Consider the following 23,126-nt stretch of genomic DNA (forward strand, 5'->3'; position numbering starts at 1 on the left):
GGTTGGGGACACAATGATAATGTAGACCAACCATTCACCACAGCTTTAAACAGCACACTCTGACATTGAATTACCAAGTAGTTCTTTGTGAAGAGCACACAGACAGGGAAACATGAGAGGAAATTCCATATTTTGGGTAGCTACATCATGTTAATGCAGTGACTTATCCAGGGCAACCCTCTTCTACCTATGCAGCACTTCCAAATATGACTCAGTTACTGATCAAACAGTCTCACCTCTGTATTAAAATCAAATCTGCCTCTTTTTTCTGGGCACTACAGGCAATATCTCCAATGTTCCTGTGCTATTTTTACAGTATATTCCAAATTTTGTTTTTGCTTTTCTCGTGTTTATGTAGTGCATATACATGGGTATGAAATGCTGAACTGTAATTGACCATGAACTACTGATGCCATCTAATGGGGTTAAACAAAGTGACATTGGCGCAGCATGTTGGGGGATCATTTTTATCCTAGGGTTCTGTGGGGGAGGAAAAAGTTTCTATACCTTTTTTGGTTCAGTGGCTGGGCCTGCAGAATATTGCTAATAAAAGACAGATTAACAGGCGCCTGGGTGGCTCAGTGGGTTAAAGCCTCTGCCTTTAGCTCAGGTCATGATCCCAGGGTCCTGGGATCAAGCCCCGCATTGGGCTCTCTGTCCAGCAGGGAGCCTGCTTCCTCCTTTCTCTCTGCCTGCCTCTCTGCCTACTTGTGATCTCTGTCTGTCAAATAAATAAATAAAATCTTAAAAAAAAAAAAAAAAGAAAGAAATCCATTTAAAAAAAAAGACAGATTAACAAGAGAAAAATAGAGTCTATTAACTAGTGCCTCATACTTACACACAGGTTGAGAAACTCTTAGGGTGGTCAGAATTTGAGGTTTACATTGCACTTAACAAAAAACAATACATTTGTGGAGGAGTAACAAGGCAAAGGGATTTAGGCTTTTAGGGGTGGCAAAATATAGGAAGTAAATATATGGGGGAAACTAATAGAAAATACAGGCTATTTAGTGATGTTGTGTGTAGCTTTCTCTTGGTGCTTGGCTCTTAGCTGACAAGAGTCTAGAGTTGCCTTTGAGTTTCCCTTCCTGATTTGGGGAAGAGAGACATCTCTATAAATTTATGTCTTGCTTTTAGGCAAATAGAGTGAGAGCAGAGAGCTTTTCTGATATCTTCTTCTTCTCAATTGCCTTCAACTCAAAATAATCCTTATGCCAAAGTGGCATATCTGATGCCCTGCAATTCCAAGTAAGAAATCACTCTACAAAATGGTAATGGCCTTTCAGCTCCGAATCCAAACTGATAATGACCTTTCCACCTAAGAAGGGTTTAACCATCCAGCTCCATCATTTGAGAAGACTGCTTGTGGTCCTCACAACACAGTTGAAAAGAGAGAAGGGGACCCTTGTCATGCAGACTGCACAACCCTTAACACAAAATGGAGTCAGTCAATAAAGACTCTACCTTATGTAATCACGTAGATGCTAAGACAAAGAATACAGTCAAAGAGGAAAGGGGAATACAAGCTTGACATGTAGATGGGGAAGCTATATAGATCATACTGAGGAGAATGTCAAGTCTGAAAGAATTATTTCCCAAGTCACACTGGTTGAGGGTCCTCGCCATAGGTGGAAAGAGATAATGGACTCTCCTGTATAATATTATGTGAATATTAATGCCTTTGTTACCATAAGGTGAATTGTATTATAATTCTCATTCTAGTGGGCCACCTGATGTCCTGGGATAGAGTCCCCACAGTGGTGTTTCCAATGGAGACTAGAGCTGGGTGACTGTGAACTATTAAAATTCTGGAGTACAGTGTGGCCAAAACTAACTGAGTAACATTTTTGCAGAAGTCTGCATTCACAGTGTTGGTCTCTTTCTTTTGGGGTGCTTTAGTTTGCTATTACTGCCGTAGCAAAATATAATAACACTAGCAGCTTAAAACAACCCAAATTCATTATCTCATAGTTCTCTGTGTCATAGATCCAACATGGGTCTCTTGAGGCTAAAATCAGGGTCAGCAAAGCTGTGTTCATTTTTAGGAGCCCTTTTTGGAGGACCCATGTCTCCTTGGTCTTCCAAGCTTCTAGAGGCCATACACATTCCTTAGCACATAGTTCCTTTCCTCCATCTTCAAGTCAGCCATGGGTGGTTGGGCCTTCTTCTTCTTCGGTTGTCCTACCTCTTTCAGGGAAAGACTGTCCACTTTTGAGGACTTGTATCATTATATTAGGCTTATCATTTCTAATCCTCCTTCTTCCAGAAAATAACAGAGTTAAAATATAAGCCACACTTTTCTAGTGTGAGTGGTCAGCACTGTCTTATGGCTCTGGAGCAAATTGACAGTAGAATCAACCATAGGGTGCCCTTCCTAATGGCACCTTCTCTGTGTTGTGTTGGGTTGTCCTTCCACACCTAAAATGGAGACAGACAGACAGCAGAAACAATGAAAGCAAATGCAAGAGAGAGCACAGAAGGCGGTAAAACCATAAGAAAGTAGAAAAATCAATAGTCACACCGTTGATTTTATATTGTGTTCTTCTAATCAGATATCCTGATATTTCTTTTTTTTTTTGTAAGACAGTTTTCTTTTATTAATTTTTCCTAAACTCGTCTGTTTATTTAGAGTTTCCTGATATTTCTGATCCAAGGTATGACCTAAAATACACATGGATCTTTTTTGTGTTTACTAAAGGAAAACAGAACAAAGCAGTTTGACACTCTGACTGACTTCCTTGCTATCTGATAGTTACCAGGCGTGGGGTGGAAAGAGGCTTTCAGTAAATTTTAAACTACTAAGTAGTTTTAAATTTACCAAGTAAATTTAAAAATCAAACTACAAGCTAAGAAGGTTGAAAAATAAAGAGCTGTCACCATTATTTCCTGTTTGGCATGGGCTCTGGGGACAGAGAGGATGGGCAGGTTCCCCCAAGATCCCAGAAGACCCCTTCTAGTGGTTTTCTTCAGCAGGGGATAGCCTATGTAAGATTCCTGAGCAATGAAAGGATGTTGTATGGAGAACTCTGAACCATTAGGGACCTCAGACCATCTGGCCTGTGAAAGAGTGCTTTGTTCATGAGAGTCAGAGATGTCAAATGGAATGACAATAGCTTTTTGATGACTTATTTACATAGGAGGACCAGAGATGTGGGGGGAAGAGCAACAAAGAACCCACGTTCAGAAACAGCCTTCACTCCATGGCCATACATAAACTCCCAGGTCTCCAGAGCCACCACCAGGGAAGTCATGCTGAGCAGACCAGAAAATAGAGGCGCATTCATTACACACACAGTAGAAGCCCAGCCTCATGGGCTCGGCCCTGTTTTTGACTTTCTTCCCAGGGACTTTCCTGAGAAACAGCTTTGGGTGGAGAGAGCATTAACAAAGGGTGTTGATGTCTGCAATGAATGGTAATGACAATCAATTAAAGTGTCAGCCAGGCTCTGGGAGGCACAGACCTCCCGGAGGTGGGTCGCACTAAGGCACGATTTCGAGGCTGTTGTCTGGTAAGTGGGTGATGTGGTTAAGAAAAGGTTCCTCCAGGATACAGGGAGGCCCATCTCCCTTTGGCCAATCTCTCCCTTCAAAGGCAGCTGTATTCTTCTTTGTGCTTCTTTCCACCTGGACACACGAATCCAGTGACTGTCCTTCTGATACTACCACCCTGTGGTTTGCAAGTCTGTGCCAAAGATATCCCACTGGGTAACGCACTGAGATGATAAATCAGGAGCACGAAGACAGTGGGAACACTGTGCAAACATATCAGGTGATGGGGGCTAGGAAACACATGCACCTATTTACAGTTTTAAAATTCTAAAACGATATCTATCCTTTCCCCCACTATGTTTTATCATAATACATCAACTTTAGGCACTTGATGGATATCTGATACCTCATTCTACATTGAGAGGGAATTACTGGCTGTTCTTATACATTTTCAGTTCAAACTAATTTGTAAGTGGTACTTGACAAAATGGCTTGTTTGTCAGAAAGAAAAAGTGCACCAGATTCTGTAATCCATACAGGGAAGCGTAATTCTCTTAGGAAGTATTTCCAGCCCAAATCTTGGAAATCTAGCAATATATTGTTAATGGTTTGTTGATGTTCTTTTGACTGAATGATTCTTTCTTTAGATTAATAACTTAAGCAATCCAACATTCTTCATGTGAGGGATCATTTAATGGTAAATCAAGAACTGTTGGCTTAAGCGGACGAGTAGCTCTTGTTATATCATCGGTAACTAAATAATTATGGGAATGCTTCCAAAAAGTTCAGATGGTCTCCAAACACATTTCTTTTTGTGTTTGTCCTTTTTTCTTTTTTCCTTTCTTTGGTTCTATCATCTCTCTTGTGGCTGACCTAAACACTGGCTGCTTGATTTTTTTTTTTTTTTTTGTCTCTGAAATTAGATGCATCATTTCCTGTGACCCTCCATTAACGTATGAAAATTCCTCCTCAGATCACTGGTTCTTTCTTTTCCCTTTGGATATTTCCTTCCCTCCTAGAAATAAGTCTTTCAGCCTCACTCTGTTGTCATTATGAAGCTTTGTTTCTGAATTTTTACCAATAAATCTGTCATGCTTTTAGTAAATATTTCCCATAGAAAAGCCTTCAACTGGATTCCCAGTTGACTGAGGGCAAGTGCTCCTTAAAGTGGTATTCAAATATTTAATTGAGGAGAAAAATGGGGGAAAGGGATACTTTAAAATGAGGATATGGTCAGGAACTCAAATGCCTTTGAGAATCAAGGATGAATTACAAATAAATAAAGCAAAGGACTGATGAGAAACTTTGGAAGAATGAAGACTGGCTGTCTGACCCACAGGCACAGACTTTATTCAGTATCAGTTAATGTGGGTTGTTGCCACATTGGCATGTGGGCTCTGTATGGCCAGCTCTCCCACTTTCTCAAAAGAAACCAAAATCCTGATTTTATGTGACATCTCCCAACTTTAAAATAATGGCACCTAATTCAGACTTTTGTTAAAAAAAAGATAAACTTTTTTGTTTTAGATAGAGTGAGTGAGAGTGGGGAAGGGCAGAGGGAGGGAATCTTCAAGCAGACTCCCCACTAAATGTGGAACCTGATGTGGGGCTTGATCCCACAACCCCTGAGTTCACAACTTGAATTGAAATCAAGAGTCAGATACTTAAACTACTGAGGCACCCAGGCCTCCCTAAACTTTTTTTTAAAGTAAGTTCTGTGCCCACCGTGAAGCCCAATGTGGGGACTGAACTCACAACCCAAGATCAAGATCAGAGCTGAGATCACAAGTCAGATGCCCAACCGAGACACCCAGGCACCCAAAACCATTTTTAACTCTAGGAAGGTCAAAAAGAACTTACTAATGGGCCAGATTTGGCATATGACCTACTGCCTTAAAGTCTTGTGAAAGAGCTATTTGGAATAGAGCTATTTTTATTAGGATTTTTGCCCAATGCCAGAAAAGATGGTTTGTATGCTTGTTTATGATTCAACAGCTTGACTCCCCCACTGTTTTTTGTCTACACTTTGAATTTCTATACACGATAGGATTCTAATGTGATTGTACTGATGGTTTCCATAACCAGTTCTCCACCCCTCCAAATGTCAATGTTACAATTACGTGGTCATACCTGTGTGGCGTTCGTGACTCTCGAGTACTCTGTGATTTGGAAGCTCAATATAGAGTGAAAATTACAGGCTCGACCTAACAACAGCCTTCATAGAGTGATATTATGAGCTTTAACAACATAAAATGTCCTTACCGAAAGCTCTACTTAGAAGTGTAAAGAGTACATTTCTCCCATTTTCTGTTTGCATGGCTCTCCTAACACCATAGACTATTATGTCTACACACCTGACAATTAGATTGAATGAAGGTGAAGAAACTGACTTCTTGGTTTAAAATTCTTCGCAGTGAAGGAAAGACAAGGAACAGTAAATTTTCATTAGCTATTCAGAATCAGTCTGGAATTGCCAACAGGGACAGCCAGATTCCCTTGAAGCCATATGCCTCAGGGTCAGTGACTTTTCTGAACCATATGTTTTTATTTGTTTACCTTTCAGCGCTGCTCCTGTCTTTCCCAAACCAGTCCACCTCCAGTTCCTAGTTGCTCTCACCTGGTCTTTTGTCACTCTCATTAGAATTTTTGAGGACCACAGGTGCTATTGGCCTAGTCGCTATGCAAAGGGGAGTGCAGGGAATCAACCAGAGTGACCTGGACCACTCCCCTCCCCCGCCTTCCCCAGTCATCCGTGATCTAGGAATGGGATCATTTTGACTCCCTATGTGACAGTGGCGGCCTTATGGCCGGGCAGTCAGCTGCAGAAGACAATCATGTAAAATGAAAGAAAATATGAATATGCTTAAAAAGGTAGATTTCCTCTTTTGATTTCATTCAATTGGTCACAAAAGGAAAAGCAACATTTTCTAGTTCTCGAAGCATGATGATGATGTAAAATTAAAAATTTGTTTTCAGTGGTCTGAAAGTTGAGGATTGAATGTTAAGATAAGCACAGTATTTTCTTTTTTTTTTTATTTTATTTGTTTTTTTTTAAAGATTTTATTTATTTATTTGACAGAGAGAGATCACAAGTAGGCAGAGAGGCAGGCAGAGAGAAGGCCGGGGGATGGGGTGGGAGAAGCAGGCTCCCCGCTGAGCAGAGAGCCCGATGCGGGACTCAATCCCACGACCCTGAGATCATGACCTGAGCTAAAGGCAGCGGCTTAACCCACTGAGCCACCCAGGCGCCCAAGATTTTATTTGTTTATTTGACAGAGAGAGATATAGAGAGAGAGGGAACACAAGCAGGGGGCATGGGAGAGGGAGAAGAAGGCTTCCCACTGAGCAGGGAGCCCAATGTGGGCTTCAATCCCAGGACCCTGGGATCATGACCTGAGCTGAAGGTAGATGCTTCATGACTGAGCTACCTGGGTGCTCAGCACCATATGATTTTCTAAGCTGCTATGGAAGAACTCATTTGAGTTTATATTTATTGTAATACTGAGGAACTATGCAGCTTGAATATCACAGATTCTTATTACTTATTTTCTGAGGGTGGTTGTATCAGTCATAAGACAAGAAACCATGCCAATTATTTGATTACAAGGTCATATAAAGAGTTGTTAACCAGGAAGGAAGTCGTTACGGAGATAGTAACTCGCAGGATAAAAAAAAAAAAAACACAACCCTATGAAGGAGACAGATACCATTCCTAGGGCTCAAGTATCAAAGGGAAGAGGTAAGGATTAATCCTGTCTATTATGGAGCACGTGGAGTCCGAGAATGAGCATAGGGAAGCTGAATACAGAAAAGAGCATTTGGAATACACAGATAATGTTAATAATTGTCACAACAGATGCACTCTAGCTCCTACCAAAGCTTGTGGAAAAAATAAGTTTTTATTTCCCTGAAACAAAATATGTCATTCAAATTTGTTCCCCAAAAAAAGAATTCTAAGAAAGGAAGATCATGAATGAATTTCTTAAGGACCATTGGTTCATATTTATAGTTTCAATTTTTGTATTTCTGATTTTCAGGAAAAAGTATATGTTTAGTAAGTCAATTTTGCCCCAAGGTGTACTATCTCAAAAAAAATTTTTTTTCGCTTTTCATAAAAGTAGACCCTAAAGTTTGAAATATCGCTGTTAGAATTCATTTTATGCTAAGCCAATGGCAGCTATTAAATACAATGGTATCTCATTAGAATTAGGTTCTAGTTATAGTTTTCATGCAAGGAAAAGACTGTTTATAAGTGGCTACAATACTTAGATATTTACTTCTATCTAAATACTTAGATATTTACTTCTCTTATGTAAATAAAGGCCAAGGGTGACACTTGAGAGCTTGTATGGTGACTCCACCATTATTAGGGACTCAAGTCCATCCAGGTGTCTACTCCATCATGTTAAGAGTCACATGAATGTATTCTGGTCCTTAATGGCTGCTAGAGCTCCAGCCATCACATCCATGTTTTAAGTATCCGTTTGAAGGAAGGAAAGAGGAACACACTGTAGACATGTCTTATATAATTCTGCAAAGGTACCTGCACACTTGAAGTTGGGAAATCGTGTGCCCAGCTAAAAAATTGGGGCTCTCTAAATCTGAGGAAGTTGGGCAAAGTTACTACTGGTGGGGGACTAGTTGTCTTTGCCAGACTGTGGGAGGGATATTACCTCATCAGTCATAAGCCTTGGTGTGAATAAGTCTATCAGCTCCTTTTTGAAAAAGGGAAATTTCAAAAGTAAGGAAGACTAGTGAGCATATAAGGACACCAGGCAGGGGAGAATAGAGCCTGCTGAATGGGGTGGATGGAGGATATTGAAGACAAACCTCCTCTATTTTATAATTTTGCTCAGAGCCAGCACCAGTTTAACTGCTTCTTTCTTAATTATTCGTTTGTCCATTCAAAGAATTTGGATTCTATACTAACAGGGAAGGGGGCATGCATTGTTTACATTCATTTTGTTTCAAAAGACTAAATTTTTTTAAAAGATTTAATCCTTTGATTATGCTCTCCCTGCCCACCCAGCTTTTTTAATAGGGAAACACCTTCTATGCCAAGATGGGTTTGGATTTCCATGGTTATTATATTCATCCTTGTGAGTGTCTCTCCCTCCTCGTGAACCCCAAAGGGCATGGAAAAATGGCATCATATTGATAAAATGTGATGCCTTCCAAGACATTCTTTAAATATCCTATGTGCAAATATGGTCAAAATGGATAATTCAGACCAACTGGAGCGAACATTTCTCCACGGTTGCTTGGGGTAGAGCCGGCTGGCTTTGCAAAGTAGTTCTCTTTATAAACTCGCAATGTTGCTTTACGATGTGTCTGTGTGGCAAGCCAATTTCTTAAGTGATTTAACTGTATGTATTTAGTATTTTCCAGTACTTTTGCTTTTAGAACTAACATATAGGGGAGAGTGGCTGGCCATGCTAGGCCTTGCCAGAATCCTGGGTGGAAAGAAACAATGCAAGACTCTCCATTAGATGCTGCGGTTCCCAAAGATTTCACTTCTTCCAGCTACCTCCTCTTTCATACTTTGAAAACTTTAAGCACAGTAAGATAACAATTTTAGGAGGACATTGAGGGAGGAAAGAGATGGTGGAAAAATTTTTAAGATACAGTCAGGAATTTCATGCGCTCTCAGGTTTGTTGCAGAGAAAATATGTATAGCAGGAAAATGCCTGTATGCTGCAAGATCCATCCCTAATCGAAATGGTGAAGGGGCTATGAAGGGAGCAACCATCTGGCCTCTTGGGGCAGCTTTTGCTTTCACCCTGTGCTCATTATACCACCCCATGTCCCCCTGGCCCATCCCCACGTCTAGGTAATAACATAGACTTCTCTCAGGGATGTTGGTGCGATCCGGGATAGGATCTGTATTGCACAGGCTGCAGACGGACAACGTCATCGAGAAAACCACTTCCAGCAAACTAAAATGAGCCCTGTCGCTTCGGGGAAAATGCTGTCTCCAGGAACCCCAATCTTTCTTTCCTGCTTTTTCCGTCACAGGGGCTTGTCCCCCACACACCCATTCCCCGCCCCCTCCGTGCCCTGTTTTCCTCCTCCCTTTGACACTTCCTTCTCCTCAAGGGCAGCATAAAGGCTGGTGGGAGCTTAGTTGCCTTCCCATGAGATGTATGAATCCTACATTAAAACCGGGATTAAAAACTAAAGAGAAGAAGCTCTGTCGGTGGAATTTAAGGCAGAATGAATCATGGAAAGAGCCGACTACTAGAGCCAAAGAGAGCCGGAATGGGTTCCCAGTTCTGTCACTTAAAGATGGACCGTCGTGGGCAAGTTTCTTGTCTTTTCTGACTCATAGTGCCTTCTTTTTGAGAATTAACTGAAACACTGTATATAACAAATTTGTACAATATCTGATGCATAGTTGGTGTTCAGTAAATACTCGTCCTCTCACCTGATCCTAAGGGAGACAGGAGCTGCTGGAGTGAGTTATGGGATCTCCCCAGTATTCTGATCTGCTGGGAGCCGTGTGTGTGTTGTTTCTGTGTGTGTGTGGAGAGAGAGAGAGAGAGAGAGAAACTGTGAGTAAGTTTAGGGGGAGTAAGGTTATGTAATTGCATTGATTTCTCCTGTCTTCTTAAGTCCTTTTGTTATCTGCAGCGTTCTGGTATAAGAAAAATGGAAAACAAAACAAGGATCCTTGATAAACAAGATGTCCGAACCAAGGAAGCAGAGTGGTTTGGAGGTTCTTTCCCCCACGTGCTGATCAAAACCTCATGAAATCATCTTCCTAGGTTCCTTTTGTTTTTTAGACCCCCTTTCTCTTTTGGATGGTGCCAGGCAGGGGACACAGTTTGTTTCTGTGAGCTTCATTTTCTGTGCTGGCTATCCTGGGGCCAGCATTCTTCTGTCACATGTGTTAATATCACTGTCTTAGCATCTGTCAAAATGAAGAATCGCTTGCTTTCTGTGCCAGAGCTGATCCGATAGTCTGTCTTACTTGCAAAGATTCAGACCTTCCTCGGCACCAAAATACAGAAACGAGGCATAGGTCCTAGAGCTCTTTTTGTCCTTCATCAAACGCAATGCCCAGTGTTGTGATATTACCAGCAGCCTGAACTCAGGGGTCTCCTGTGGTCTGCAGGGTCCAGCCTCAGGTCAGGAGCTGCTCCCTTTGTGATGGGGGGTCGGTGATACAGAGCCACTCACCCAGACCCGAATCCCCCTTCAGGAAATGAAGGAGGCCCTAAGATGCCTAATGGTAATCTTTCTTGGGCCCTAGAGAATAATCTTCACCCTGGGTGAAACTGACTCTTGCCTCTCTCCAAGGTAAAAACTCCTTACCCTTCTGCCCATGATGAGATTTTATCACCCTGCCCTTCTGGTTTTTTGGGGAAAATCATGAGCCATATTTTTACAAAAATAATTTTGAAGATAGATAATATCTATCTTAATATCTAGTATGGAATATAATTATGTATGATTAAATATAATAATACATTAATGAATTATTATTGATAATTAACATAATTTAAATTTAAAATAATAAATAATAATTATAATAGATACCATAATAATAAATAATACATAAATATAAAGTATATTTATAGATAACAGATATTATATATATTATCTATCTTCCATATCATAGTTATTATATATTATATATGATAATATATTCTGTAATACATAACTATAATATAGAAATAGGTAATATTTATCCAATTGTATATTATTTGTGTTATCTAATATTAAATTAGTATCTATATTATCTATCAGTATAGCTATAGATACAGATAGAGATAGAGATAATACAAGGAATTAAGTACAATAGTTACATAAAGAACATCAAGCAAAATCTGAGCATCTTCAACCCCAGGAAAATCTACAGACAATTTACCAGGAAAGGTTGTAGGCCAGGGTTGCATTCTTGGCTTGACATCTATGGCCCCAATTTATTCACACTCCATTCCCATCATAAAGAAAAGTGGATACATGTTAGGTTATAAGAAGTTTACCCCCTCCGTGGGTTTTCCTGATAATATTCATAATATTCACTATTGAATTCCAGGTGTTCTTAAGCTTAGGCTAATGGGCATTCATTAAGTCGGGCCTGTTACCATATCTTGAATAAAATACATATTATGACCAAAGATATTTGATCAATTATTTCAATAAAATTAGTTTCACTTGAGATACTAAGATCTTTGCCTTTAATACCACAGGCTTCAGAGAACTGTCAAAAGGATCCATGACACTAAAAAGTTAAGAATGCTGGGGCACCTGGGTGGCTCAGTGGATTAAAGCCTCTGCCTTCGGCTCAGGTCATGATCCCAGGGTTCTGGGATCGAGCCCCACATCGGGCTCTCTGCTCCGTGGAGAGCCTGCTTTCTCCTCTCTCTCTGCCTGCCTCTCTGCCTACTTGTGATCTCTGTCTGTCAAATAAATAAAATCTTTAAAAAAAAAAAAGTTAAGAATGCTTAAGAGAGTAGAAAATGTCTTTCTACATCATCAGCAGTTTCATTAATTGAGTTGTCACAGGTCTTAGTTCTGTCTTCTGTGCTCTCACCATCACGCCTCTGTTGGATTGTGCCGTGTGTGATTGTTGATCTTTGGGCAGAACACTACTTTCAATACAGTAATAGTGCGATTCATAGTGGAAATTTTCTTCAAATTTATTTCAGCATTGACTGAACAGCTCTTATGTGCTAGTTACTATCTAGCCAAAGAGAACACTAGGTCAAAAAAATATATATATTACTGCTCTTTACCGACTTACGATCTAAGGGATGTGTGTGTGTGTGTGTGTGTGTGTATAATGAGTTCTTGATTTATGTTTCCCCCACAGATCTTGGAGGCATCTGAGGTTTAATGAGGACTTTCCAGCATTCCAGACTGCTGCCCTGCAATGAAGCTGTGAGTCAGAGTCTCTGGGTCTAAGAAGTTGGCAACAATGTGGAACCCCAGGACAGCCAACCTGACTAACCTTCAGTCCGAGCAGAATCCCAAAATGAGTCTGGCCTGAAATCAGAGCAAGCCTAGAGAAAGACTTGCTTGTTAATGGAAACAGGAAAGGAGAGAAGGGTTTGCAACAAGTTGCAGCAGACTTTCCACCATTCTAAAGAGCCCACCTTCCTTATCAACCAGGCCCTTCTCTGTGGTGACTCCCATTCTAGCTTTTTGCCAGACACAGAGAATGTCAGTCATGCAGGAAAAATAAAGACAGGACCTCAGAAAACGAGACCTGGAACGGTAATACTCTCAAAACTGTCCGGTAGGAGAATTATGTCGGAAAGTCAGCCCAGCCCCCCGGTGATCCCATCCCGCAGGCCTGGATTCCGGGTGTGCTATATCTGTGGCCGAGAATTTGGGTCCCAATCAATTGCCATCCATGAACCCCAGTGCTTGGAGAAGTGGCGGATTGAAAACAGCAAGTTGCCCAAGAACCTGAGGAGGCCAGAACCCTCCAAACCTCAGCCTCTCGGGGGCAGTGGGTCCTACGATCTTCAGGCACTGAACGAGGCAGCGTTCCAAAGTTCCCAGGCTCAGCTGCTGCCCTGCGAATACTGCGGCCGCACGTTCTTGCCAGATCGGCTTCCCGTTCACCAGAGAGGCTGCAAGTCCAAGGATGACCGGCCCAGAGCACCGACCCTCAGCAGTTCTGATGATCGTACTGGTCCCAGGAAGGCTGCTGGTGGCATCCCAGTCCGACCAAAGACTCTCATCTGCTACATTTGTGGTAGGGAGTTTGGCACTCTGTCCCTTCCCATTCACGAGCCCAAATGCCTGGAAAAGTGGAAAATAGAAAATGACCGGCTCCCCAGGGAGCTCCGCCGACCACTCCCACAGAAGCTGCAGCCACTTCCCACTGGACAGTCCAACCAAGAGGGGCCAAGTCAAACCCAGCTGGTGCCCTGTCCAAACTGTGGCCGGACCTTTGCCCCGGACCGCCTTCTGGTACACCAGAGGAGCTGTAAAGCTCAACCTAGTGGGCCAAAGATTCAGAATTTAACCTTAGGGAGTAAAGATGACCTAAAAGAGTCCGCTAATTCCAAACAGCAAAGGAACATGGCAGCACCCACGGTGACTGATAAGGTAATTCATGCCTCGTGAGATGCATTGGGTGGACCCATGGGTACATTGAGAGAAAACTATCCCCAGGAGATATGAAAGAAATGAGAGAATGAGAGAAAACTATCCCCAGAATCAGCTGCCTCAGCCCCTAGGATGGTTTCTTTCAATGCCTTGCCTCTGCCTCAGTGCAGCCTGTCCTGGTTGACCCCTGTCGGACCCTCTATCTTGGTCGGCAAAGTCGATCTAAGAACATCCCTGCCTGGTGGGTTTGTAGTCCTCTTCCACTCTGCGTCCTCAAAGAAAGAGAGATGGACGTCCTTCTTCCCTGATTCCTCATACCAATAATCCTTGGGAGAGACTGTTATTTGAAAATGAGTCATTAATGCTGTGTCTACATTGCAGAGATATAATTCCCATTCCAACAGCCAATATTTATTACCGGTTTATTTTAGTCATCTACCTTAGGAATTCATTCTTGGCAACTCCGGGTTATGCTGAGTTTATCTTTCTAAAATAGAATCTGTGTCAAAAACCCCAAATGACTTTAGCAACAATTAGGCACTGGAGCCCTCACAGAAAGAGACGTGCTCCTCCAATACAACATGTTTTCTTTTAACGTGATTATGATATGTGGGACATAAGCCCCAGGGCACACTCTGAACCAACGAGGTGTGGGTTCGTGGTTCTGGGAAGGGCTCAGTTCCCGCTGCTGCTCTGTGTCCCATGTTTGGGTTGGCCAGCACTGCTCCCCACTTGGGAACTTGGGAATAAACATGACGCCGTGGGTCCCTAACCCGTACGGTGAAGTATTGTTTACCTGAAGGTTCACCATCCACCATGACTGGGCAAGAATGCTTATGAGGTTGACTCCCCACAAGACGTGGTCCCTGTGCTTTGTCCTGCCATTAAGTCTGTGTGGCTGTGACTGCACCGTTCTGTGTCATACCTTACAGGATGTCAAATCATGAGAAATAGGTAGTGGTAAAAATCTTTTCTCTATGGTTTGCTACCTAGAACACCCCACCTGTAGGGATGCTTTCCTTTTTTTTTTTTTTTTAAGTAGGCTCCACCCCCAATGTGGGGTCAAACTCACGAGCCTGAGATCAAGAGTTACATTCTTTACTGACTGATCCAGCCAGCACCTCTTTCTTTCTTTCTTTCTTTCTTTTTTTAAGATTTTATTTATTTATTTGACAGAGAGAGATCACAAGTAGGCAGAGAGGCGGGCGGGGGGCGGGGGAAGCAGGCTCCCTGCTGAGCAGAGAGCCCGATGTGGGACTCGATCCCAGGACCCTGAGATTATGACCTGAGCCAAAGGCAAAGGCTTAACCCACTGAGCCACCCAGGTGCCCAGGCACCCCTATCTTTAATGGATGGTTTGGGGGAAACAGGTTACCCAAGCTCTTCTAAAAGATTAAACCAGAAGGACTGGGGGTTGGGGGATGGGAAGCAGCCTTTTTTTTTTTACCTTTTACTGCAACTTTTCTTCCTTACTTTTGTATTGCATGACACTGGCAATCTTCTAGTACTTTACTCTCACTTTCGTGTTTAAAATGAAATGATTAGAAACTTACTGGTTTAGAAGATTCCAAGACTATGATCATAAAGCCCAAGAGTCAGACTAAGAGAGGCTGGGCGAGTTTTCCGATGAACATTGAAGAAAGAATGGTTAGTTTCTGTACCGAAATCAAAACCCACACTCTTAACTGTGGCATGAGCTGCAGGCTGGTCTCATAAACATGATCTGTTTTTCCCATCTCCTGGCTGTTGCTTTTCTTCCAAAATGTGTGGGGTCTGGATTCAGAGAACACAAGAATCCATGTCTCAGGGCCACGAATCGGCGAGTCCGTTAGCTCTCTGACTCGCAGCCCTGTTTCCTGAGTGTATGCATTTGCTTCACATGTTCTCAGTACAGATCTTGAGATAGGGAAGAGCGTGGTCAGGATTCCTGTGCTCGTTGTTGTAACACATACTTCGTGCCAAGAGGCTGAGCACAGCGTGTTCTCACTCAGTCGTGACTGCTGAAAGAGGCTGGCCTGGGCTCACGGCTTCCCAGGAAGACCCCTTCTGCCTCAGCCAGGCGTCTGGGGGGGAGATGTCAGAAGAAGAGGCCACAGCGGTGGCCCTCGGTGACTCGGGCGTTTAGATCAAAGCGGGGGCTGTCCGTCAGAACAAAGGCATCTGGAGGACATGGCTGTGTCACAGCACCACCAACCCTGCTCCTGGACCTGCGGAGCTGCGGGGCAGCGGGAAGTTGGCACTCACGGCTGTGAGACGTGTACTGGCCCGTTTGGGGACCACACAGGCTTTCGTGAAGGGCATAGGAAGGTCATCCAACATAGGGTCCCTTTCGTTGCCAGACTTAAAGCAAGCTTGCATGAATTAAAATGGAGAAAACTGGTAGGCTTCAGAGAGGCATAAGATCTCTGGAAGCAACGGACTTGATTTCTTCCCTCGAAGAGATATTTGCCATTCCACAGTGCTTTTCACCAGGAAACCTCTCCCAGGCAGTGTGGTTTTCTCTTTCAGTTACAATTTGATCTATTGCTGTTTTTCTTCCTTTGTGTCATTGAAAATTTAGAAGTACAATTTCTTTGTATCATTCAAAATTGAAATATTATGGAAAATCATCCATTTCCCCTGAAGATCACTGCCTTGTGCACGATTAGATCTCCATATTTCATCTGCCGGTGACAGCCGACTCTTGGCTTTGGGACAGGCCCGTTCTTGTCGCGCTTCAGATGTGCGCTGCTTCTCTTGTCAATCAGAATCTAGAATCCTCGATCTGACGGTGGATCCACATCAGAGCTTGCCTGGTGCTCCCAGAGGGCTCAGTCTCGTAGAGAATTCAGGTGAAGGAGAATGTTTTCAGCACCATGATTGCGGGGCTTGGAAAACAATTCACTCCGGTCGGGCAACAATGACTGTTCCGTTGGCAGAGTGAATTCCGCCTCTGCTCAGAATGTTCCTCCAACATAGACTGGCTCGGTTCTTTTATGACACAGGGGCTGCTGTTACCCTTCAATCAAACCCAAACGCAAATAAATACCGCCTGAGACTAGCTCTTCTCCGAGACTTCCGCGGGCATTTTGCTCTAGCTCTGCTTTGCCCGCTAACCACCTCATGTGCCTGAGTTATCCTGTTGTGTCTCTTCCAGAACACTAGGCTGCATTCACCCTTTCTGATCTCCCAGGCGAGCTCTGAAGCACGCGAAGCAGGATGTAAGAGGAAAAAAACCCTGAGTGAGGATCTTTATTTCGAAGGTGTGACGGCTCTGGGGTCGCTGAACCTGCATGATATGGTTTCATGAGCTGAATCACCCTTTTTTCCTATCCTCCAAAAACAAATGGAAAGGCTGCATAAGCAGTCTCCACCTTAGCAAGATTTTAAAAGTGGTGGTACATCCAGATGAAGTTTTGATGCAAAATATGAAAACCCATAGATTATCCTTTTAAATGTTAATATTGCACTTAGTTCGTCTATTAAATTTTAGTCTCTTTAGTAAGCCTACTGTCTATTTTAGTAAGCAATTTCCTAAGTGAAGCTGACGGGTACAGTAATAGAGGTCATTACTGCTCTTTATTTTAATATGAGTGAATAAGTTTTAGTGCTAGCATTTTAATATTTGGGGGAAAATGTTGCCCTTTTCTAGAACCCGATCATCTTTCATTCTTTGATTTCAGGCCCTTTCTGGCTAATTGAAACCCAGATCAGCAGTTAATTAAATATCACTACAAACCAAAATGAAGCCTTAGTCTCACTATCTTTTATTGGTTAGATAATGCTTGGGGTTATTTTCTTAGAATTCTGCATGTAACCTGTGAAACATTGTTCCTAAAAATCCCATATTATATTACGAAATAGGCGTTCTTTAGGGAAATCATCTCTTTCCGTAAATGATTCTCTCTGAATCTAGTTTTAAGCTACCTTTGCCATCCTAGATGTTTAGATTTGAACTAAGAGCCCATCAGACACATCTCTAGCATCTGGTGCTGCCATCTGGTGTTTTCTTTTAAAGTAAGGTCTCTGTGCTGTCAAAAATACTATTGTTCTCGTCTTACCTCCAAATATATTAGAGAAGGTGTCCTTCTAATAGATGCACATTTGCATCTACTGGGTTAGAAACATTTGGAGTTTAGGTAAAAACACAGAAGAAAGGAAATTGACTTTTTATTGAGTATTGATCAGCCCTATGTATGCATGATCTCCTTTGAATTTTACCATAACACGGATACAGTTTTCCTACTTTCCATCTGGGGAGACTGAGGCGAAACAACCTGTCCAAAGTCACACAGTGGGTTTGCTAGTGGGTGTCAGAACCAGATCTGATTCCAAAGACCCTATCTTTTCAAGTCTAAGAGACACGGTATGTGTGAGATACAAAAAGGGTGTAAGTGTTAAGTCCAACAGAGGATAGAAGTGTGTTTATTCAGCAAATATTTGTTGTTAGGCATTGGGCTGAGTCCTAAATAGAGAGTCATAAAAAAGACACAGTTGTTGATCTCATGGAACTTTTATTCTTATGGAGGAAATAATAGGAACTAAATATAAAATTCCAAATTGTGATATGACAGTGTCTAATGGTGGGAGGTTGACATACAGAATCTTGCTTAGAGAAATCCTCTGGGAGGAAGTGATATTTCAGCTGCACCATGACAGGTAAGAAAGAATTAGCCAGGAGTAAAGATGTGGGGAGTAGGGAATAGGGAGAGGAAGAGACATTCTGGCCGAAGCTCATGTGGCTAGAGCTCGATGAGGGAGGTGACAGGCATACAAGATGAGGCTGTAGAAGCAGTAAGTCCCTGAAGCTGCCCAGCGAACATAGGTCATCCGTTGTGTGGCTCTTGAGGGGGTCCAGCTGAGAGAAGATGAAAGCTTGGCCGAGCACATTGATAGCCAAGATGGAGATAAGGTATAATAGACATAATTTGGCGGCAGTTGGGATGTTGGAAGTGTTGAGAAGGGGTCGAATGTGGCTCCCAGACTTGTAGCTTGAGTAAATGCTCTGGTGCCATTTTCTAAGATAAGTTTGGAGTCAGGGGAGGACCTTGGAGGTTAAGACCAATAGCTCCTTTCTGGACGCAGCAAACTCAAAGTCCTTGTGAGAAATCTAAGTGGGTAAGTCAGGCTGAATATAGAAGTCTGGACCTCAAAAAAGAAGATTGGACTGGGATATATATTTGTGCATTATTAATATATATTTAAAGTCATCAAAAGGAGTTGTGGTTTGGAAAGGAAGACAGACACCAGGCTGAGCCCTGAGGCATTAAATGATGTAGCGGTTAGAGGAGAAGGAGCTGGAGAGTGAGAGCCTGGAGACACTGCAGAAAATGTCACAAACAAGGGTGTGGAAAGCAGTGTGGGATGCTGAGAGGTGGCGTAGGATGAGGGCCAAAAAAATACCTGGCAATGTGGATTGAGTCTCATAACCTTGGAAAGGACACATTCCATGTAGTGCTGGGGGGGGGGGGGGTTCCAGAGTCTGTGAATGGTAAAGATCGTGTCCTTGGGGTATTGTTGCTGTGAGCATCTTTGCCACAGACATCTTTGTCCCAAGTATTTTGCTGCAGACATTTTCACCGTGTAACTCATGGGCTAAACAGCAATTTGGCCGTAAAAGACAAAATAAGTGATTGACAGTTTGGTTCCATTTCTTCATTGACAAAGTTTCAGTTTTTACATTATGTAAATCTTACCTAGCCCTCATAAAGCTCCTTCCAGGGACAAACAGACATGGTGATCTTAAAATAGTGAATAACACCACCATTTGCAGAATTGATAGAAAATAGAGTGATAAAACTTACTCAAAGTGTGAAAAAAGAGAGTGGGAAGCCAGATTGTATAGTATGCTCTACCATACAAGAAAATGATAATACATCAGTGACAATGAAAACCAAGCCCAACAACAAATGCATTACAGCATGAGCATTTCTTTCACATTTCCCATCGAACTTTGGAACATCTACTGACAGACATGTGACAATATGCCAAGAATGAACAGTGTAGAAGGCTTTCACGATGCAACACAAAGCTCAGTTTCAAATACTGCATCCTTGTATTAGGAAAACTGATACATCTGTTAATGAAGGAAGAAATTAATACTTTTATTAGTTTTTTAATGTTTCATTATGTCCTTTTTACTGTCCCTCTTTTATTTTTCATTATTTTATCCCTCACGTCAGAATTGCCTTACCGCCCATTAGGTATGCAGCAAAATGCTTGCAAAAGATGCTTACAGTGAAAACTACCTAGAACCAGTAACAGTAGGGTGCGTTTTGAAACATTTGCCTTGGAAGACCAATGGGTAGGCTAGAAATAGAGATGTCGGGTTAAGAGGGGTTTCTATAGAAGATGGGAAACTCTAGAACATGTATGAATGTTTAGGATCCTGATTCAGTGGAGAGAGAGGGTTGAAAACGCAGGAGAGGTCATAGGGACAAGTGTGAACCCTGGGGAAGAAACACGCAGTAGTGGGTGGGATCCTAGCACACCGGGAGGGTGGGGTTTGACAGGAGGCAACACTTACTCATGTCCAGAGGAGGTTGAAAGCAGATAAGGCAAGTTTGTAGGCTGCTGGTGGGAAGATGAGGTAACTTGGATCTGTTCACTTATATATCATGTTTTCTCAATGAAATACCAGTCAAGCTTATCAAGCCCATTAGATGAGAAAAAGAGGCAGAGGGAGAAAAAGTTTGATTTTAAGAGTCTACTTAGTCATTTGTCTCTTCATGCCTTCAGTTAGACTGAGTTCCTGAAATCAAGACTAAAGCTAGGTTCCTGGAACCATTTACCTCTATGATTCCCAAACACAAGAATATCTTAGAAGTCTTTGGAGATGGTAGATGAAACATTCAGTGGGATCCTTCTGGGGGTTCTTAGCCTTATAATGCTCTTAAGTGGCCTTAATTCACCTCCTCAGCTGTGTTGATGTCGTGAAGACCAGCATCGACCTCACAAACTGCCCCCTGATGATGCTGACAGCTGGACCACTAATGTCCAACTCCATGTGCCATTTCTTCATCTTTCCTTGGTGCCAACCATGCCCGTATACCAGGGAAGCCATTCTTGGATCCCATGACTCTCAGGTGTACCAAGCACAACTGTAAGGTAACCAGAACAGTTCTCTTCTGTACTCTTGATTCTAGAAGCCAGCCCAAAGGAATCTGTGCTTATATATCATGTGTGAACTCTGTGTGTGGTGAGGGTGGGGGAATTACAAATTTCAGAGCAACAGCGTCATCTGTGAGATTGAGGTATCACTTCCTAATATGAAAATGTGAAGAGTAATGCTCGTCTGTACCAATGACAGTTTAACATAATTATTTTTTTAAATCGGCTTCAAATTATAATTGTACATATGGTAGCAGAGACCCTAACAGGGTTACCTCATCCAGAGCCCAAAGACAAGAAATATTAGGTAGTTATTGCACTGGTGTTCCAATATGTGGCTTTCTGCTCCTATATTTGTTTAATAACTATACTGACTGTCACCTCTCTGAGAAGAGACTATCATACAGAATAAATTCTAATATTAGTCAGTCCTAAAATGGACAAATCTACAACACGCCACAGTCTCAGAACAACTAATCCAGCTTAAATAATTTCATACGTCTTTATGTGCTTGCTTTTCCCTGTCATTTCCGTCTCCCTACTTCCAGCCCCAAGCAGACATCCGTATTTTCTGGTTGTAGATACTTAGTAAATTGTTGTGTAATGACTGAATGGATATGCATAGTTCTTAGAAATCCAAATTCCAGGATCAACAACCAAGATCTCTCCCAAGATTCTTAGAACTTCACCAAAGGCAATACAACCTTGAAGAAGTTCTTTCTGAAACAGAGGTGATTCTCCTGTGAGCAGAATCTCACTGCTGAATTGTCAGACAAAAGTTCAGCCTCTGACTTAGGACTCTGTCTCTTGCTTTCCCTTTATATGGTGTAATTCACCTCCTTCTTAACGTCTACTTCCCTTTCAAATATTAACCTCATGAGGTTGTGTTACATATGAAGAAATGTCCTAGAAATTGAAGGAGGGCCTAATACTCCCAGGAACTCAAGAAGTTTCCAATATTTCAATATATCAATATTCTAATATTCCTCTTTGGCCTTCTCTCTGAGCTGCAGGGCCTGTTAGTATATAAGATGGAGACAAATCAAGCATTGGAAATAACCCAGCTTCCAAGTTCCAGGTCGGATAGTATCTATGATTTGCTTTTTTTTTCTCTCTAACTATAAAACCTGGAAAAAACTGAGTGGCTTTCTCTGTTTGTGAGTTTTTCTTCCCTTACTCCCGTTGCTTCCTTGACGGTTCATTTTACCTGTGACCCGAAAGTCTTTGAGGGCCACAAGGTCAGGTCTTATGCAAAACAGAGAAGCACTAGAACTGAACACCAGGGACATCTTCCAAGCCATTTACTTCAAGGAAAGTCAGTCTTGATAATAATTTGGCAAGAGACTTACTTGATCGTACACCTCACCTTCTAACCTATATCCTTCTAAAACATCAGGGGCAAAAGCAGTTTTATCTCGAATGTGAGAAGAAGAAAAAGAAGGAGGAAGAGGAAGAAGAGGAGGAGAAGGAAAAAAACTTCAGCCAAGAAACTGTATTCCTTTCAGAAGCAGAGACCAATTTGGAATTTGTTCTTTGACTTACATTTTTCAGCCTTGTATCTCAGGATGAACACTTAAATAACTAAAATGCTAAGCCTATATTCCAAATACTAGTAGCTCGTTTTTTAAAAAAAATCAGGTACGTGCAGATACTTGCATATTAGCAGCCCTTCCAAATGATTGGCGAAGTCTTTCTTATCGTTCAAATGAGCAAAACAAAAGTCCAGATCATAAGTAACAGACTCTAATAGTGGGCCAGTACACAGGCTGGGTCGGAAAATTCCTTAACGTGGCATCCAGTGATTTCCAAAAACAATTCAGTTTCAAACAACGATCCTTCCAGATGTGACATTTGGGTAGAATTGTTTGAAAACACCAGAAGGAAATGTGAAATACCAGTGGTTTCTAGACAATCAAACTGCCATTGTTGTGGTTTCAGATGGAGCTATACTGTTCCTCCTATACATTAAAATGCTATTTATACTTTGCATGTGTATGGCATGCCCGAGGGAACGGAAACTTTATTATACACATTCAGTCTCTCTCGGGTTTGTTGAAATTCTGCTTTAAATGGCCATAGGCAAAATTCTGACTTTGGGGATGGAGTCTCTGATGAGCCGGTCTCATATTCTGATCTCATTCTACTTGTTAGCGCCTTGGGTACACTCCCTGTCTCTACCTACCCTCACCTCTAGATATCACTGGAAGGGGCTTGGGAGAATCCGAGAAAATCCTTCACAGGAAAATCTTTCATAGGATTATTCGTGTTTTGAAAGAGGATCTGGAAGGAGGGCGGTGTTCAACCCAAAGGAAAGAACATTCAAGGTAGTCAAGAGAACAGACGTGGGAATTGTGCTGGTTTCTCTCAAAACCTACCCAGTGGCTGATTCTGCAGACAAATAAGACTGAGCATGATGCTCTGCTAACCTTTGATGACCTTACCTCCACCATGTTTCTAAAAGCAGCTGGAATCAGACAGACCTG

General features: G+C 42.1%; 1 protein-coding gene across 1 annotated transcript in view; it reads left to right on the plus strand.

The window, feature by feature from the left end:
* Positions 1 to 12,519: 12,519 nt before the first annotated feature.
* LOC308343431 (zinc finger protein 474-like) overlaps positions 12,520 to 23,126 on the plus strand; it is a gene marked incomplete at both ends in the record, with an annotated part of 30,247 nt that continues 19,640 nt past the window's right edge. Inside the window, one exon of the mRNA XM_080804447.1 lies at positions 12,520 to 13,554. Coding sequence (XP_080660573.1) covers positions 12,520 to 13,554 — 1,035 coding nt within the window. The remainder of the gene's footprint in view (positions 13,555 to 23,126) is intronic.

This window comes from Martes martes, assembly GCF_963455335.1.
Source record: "Martes martes genome assembly, chromosome: 5".
In the NCBI taxonomy this organism is placed as follows: Eukaryota; Metazoa; Chordata; class Mammalia; order Carnivora; family Mustelidae; genus Martes; species Martes martes.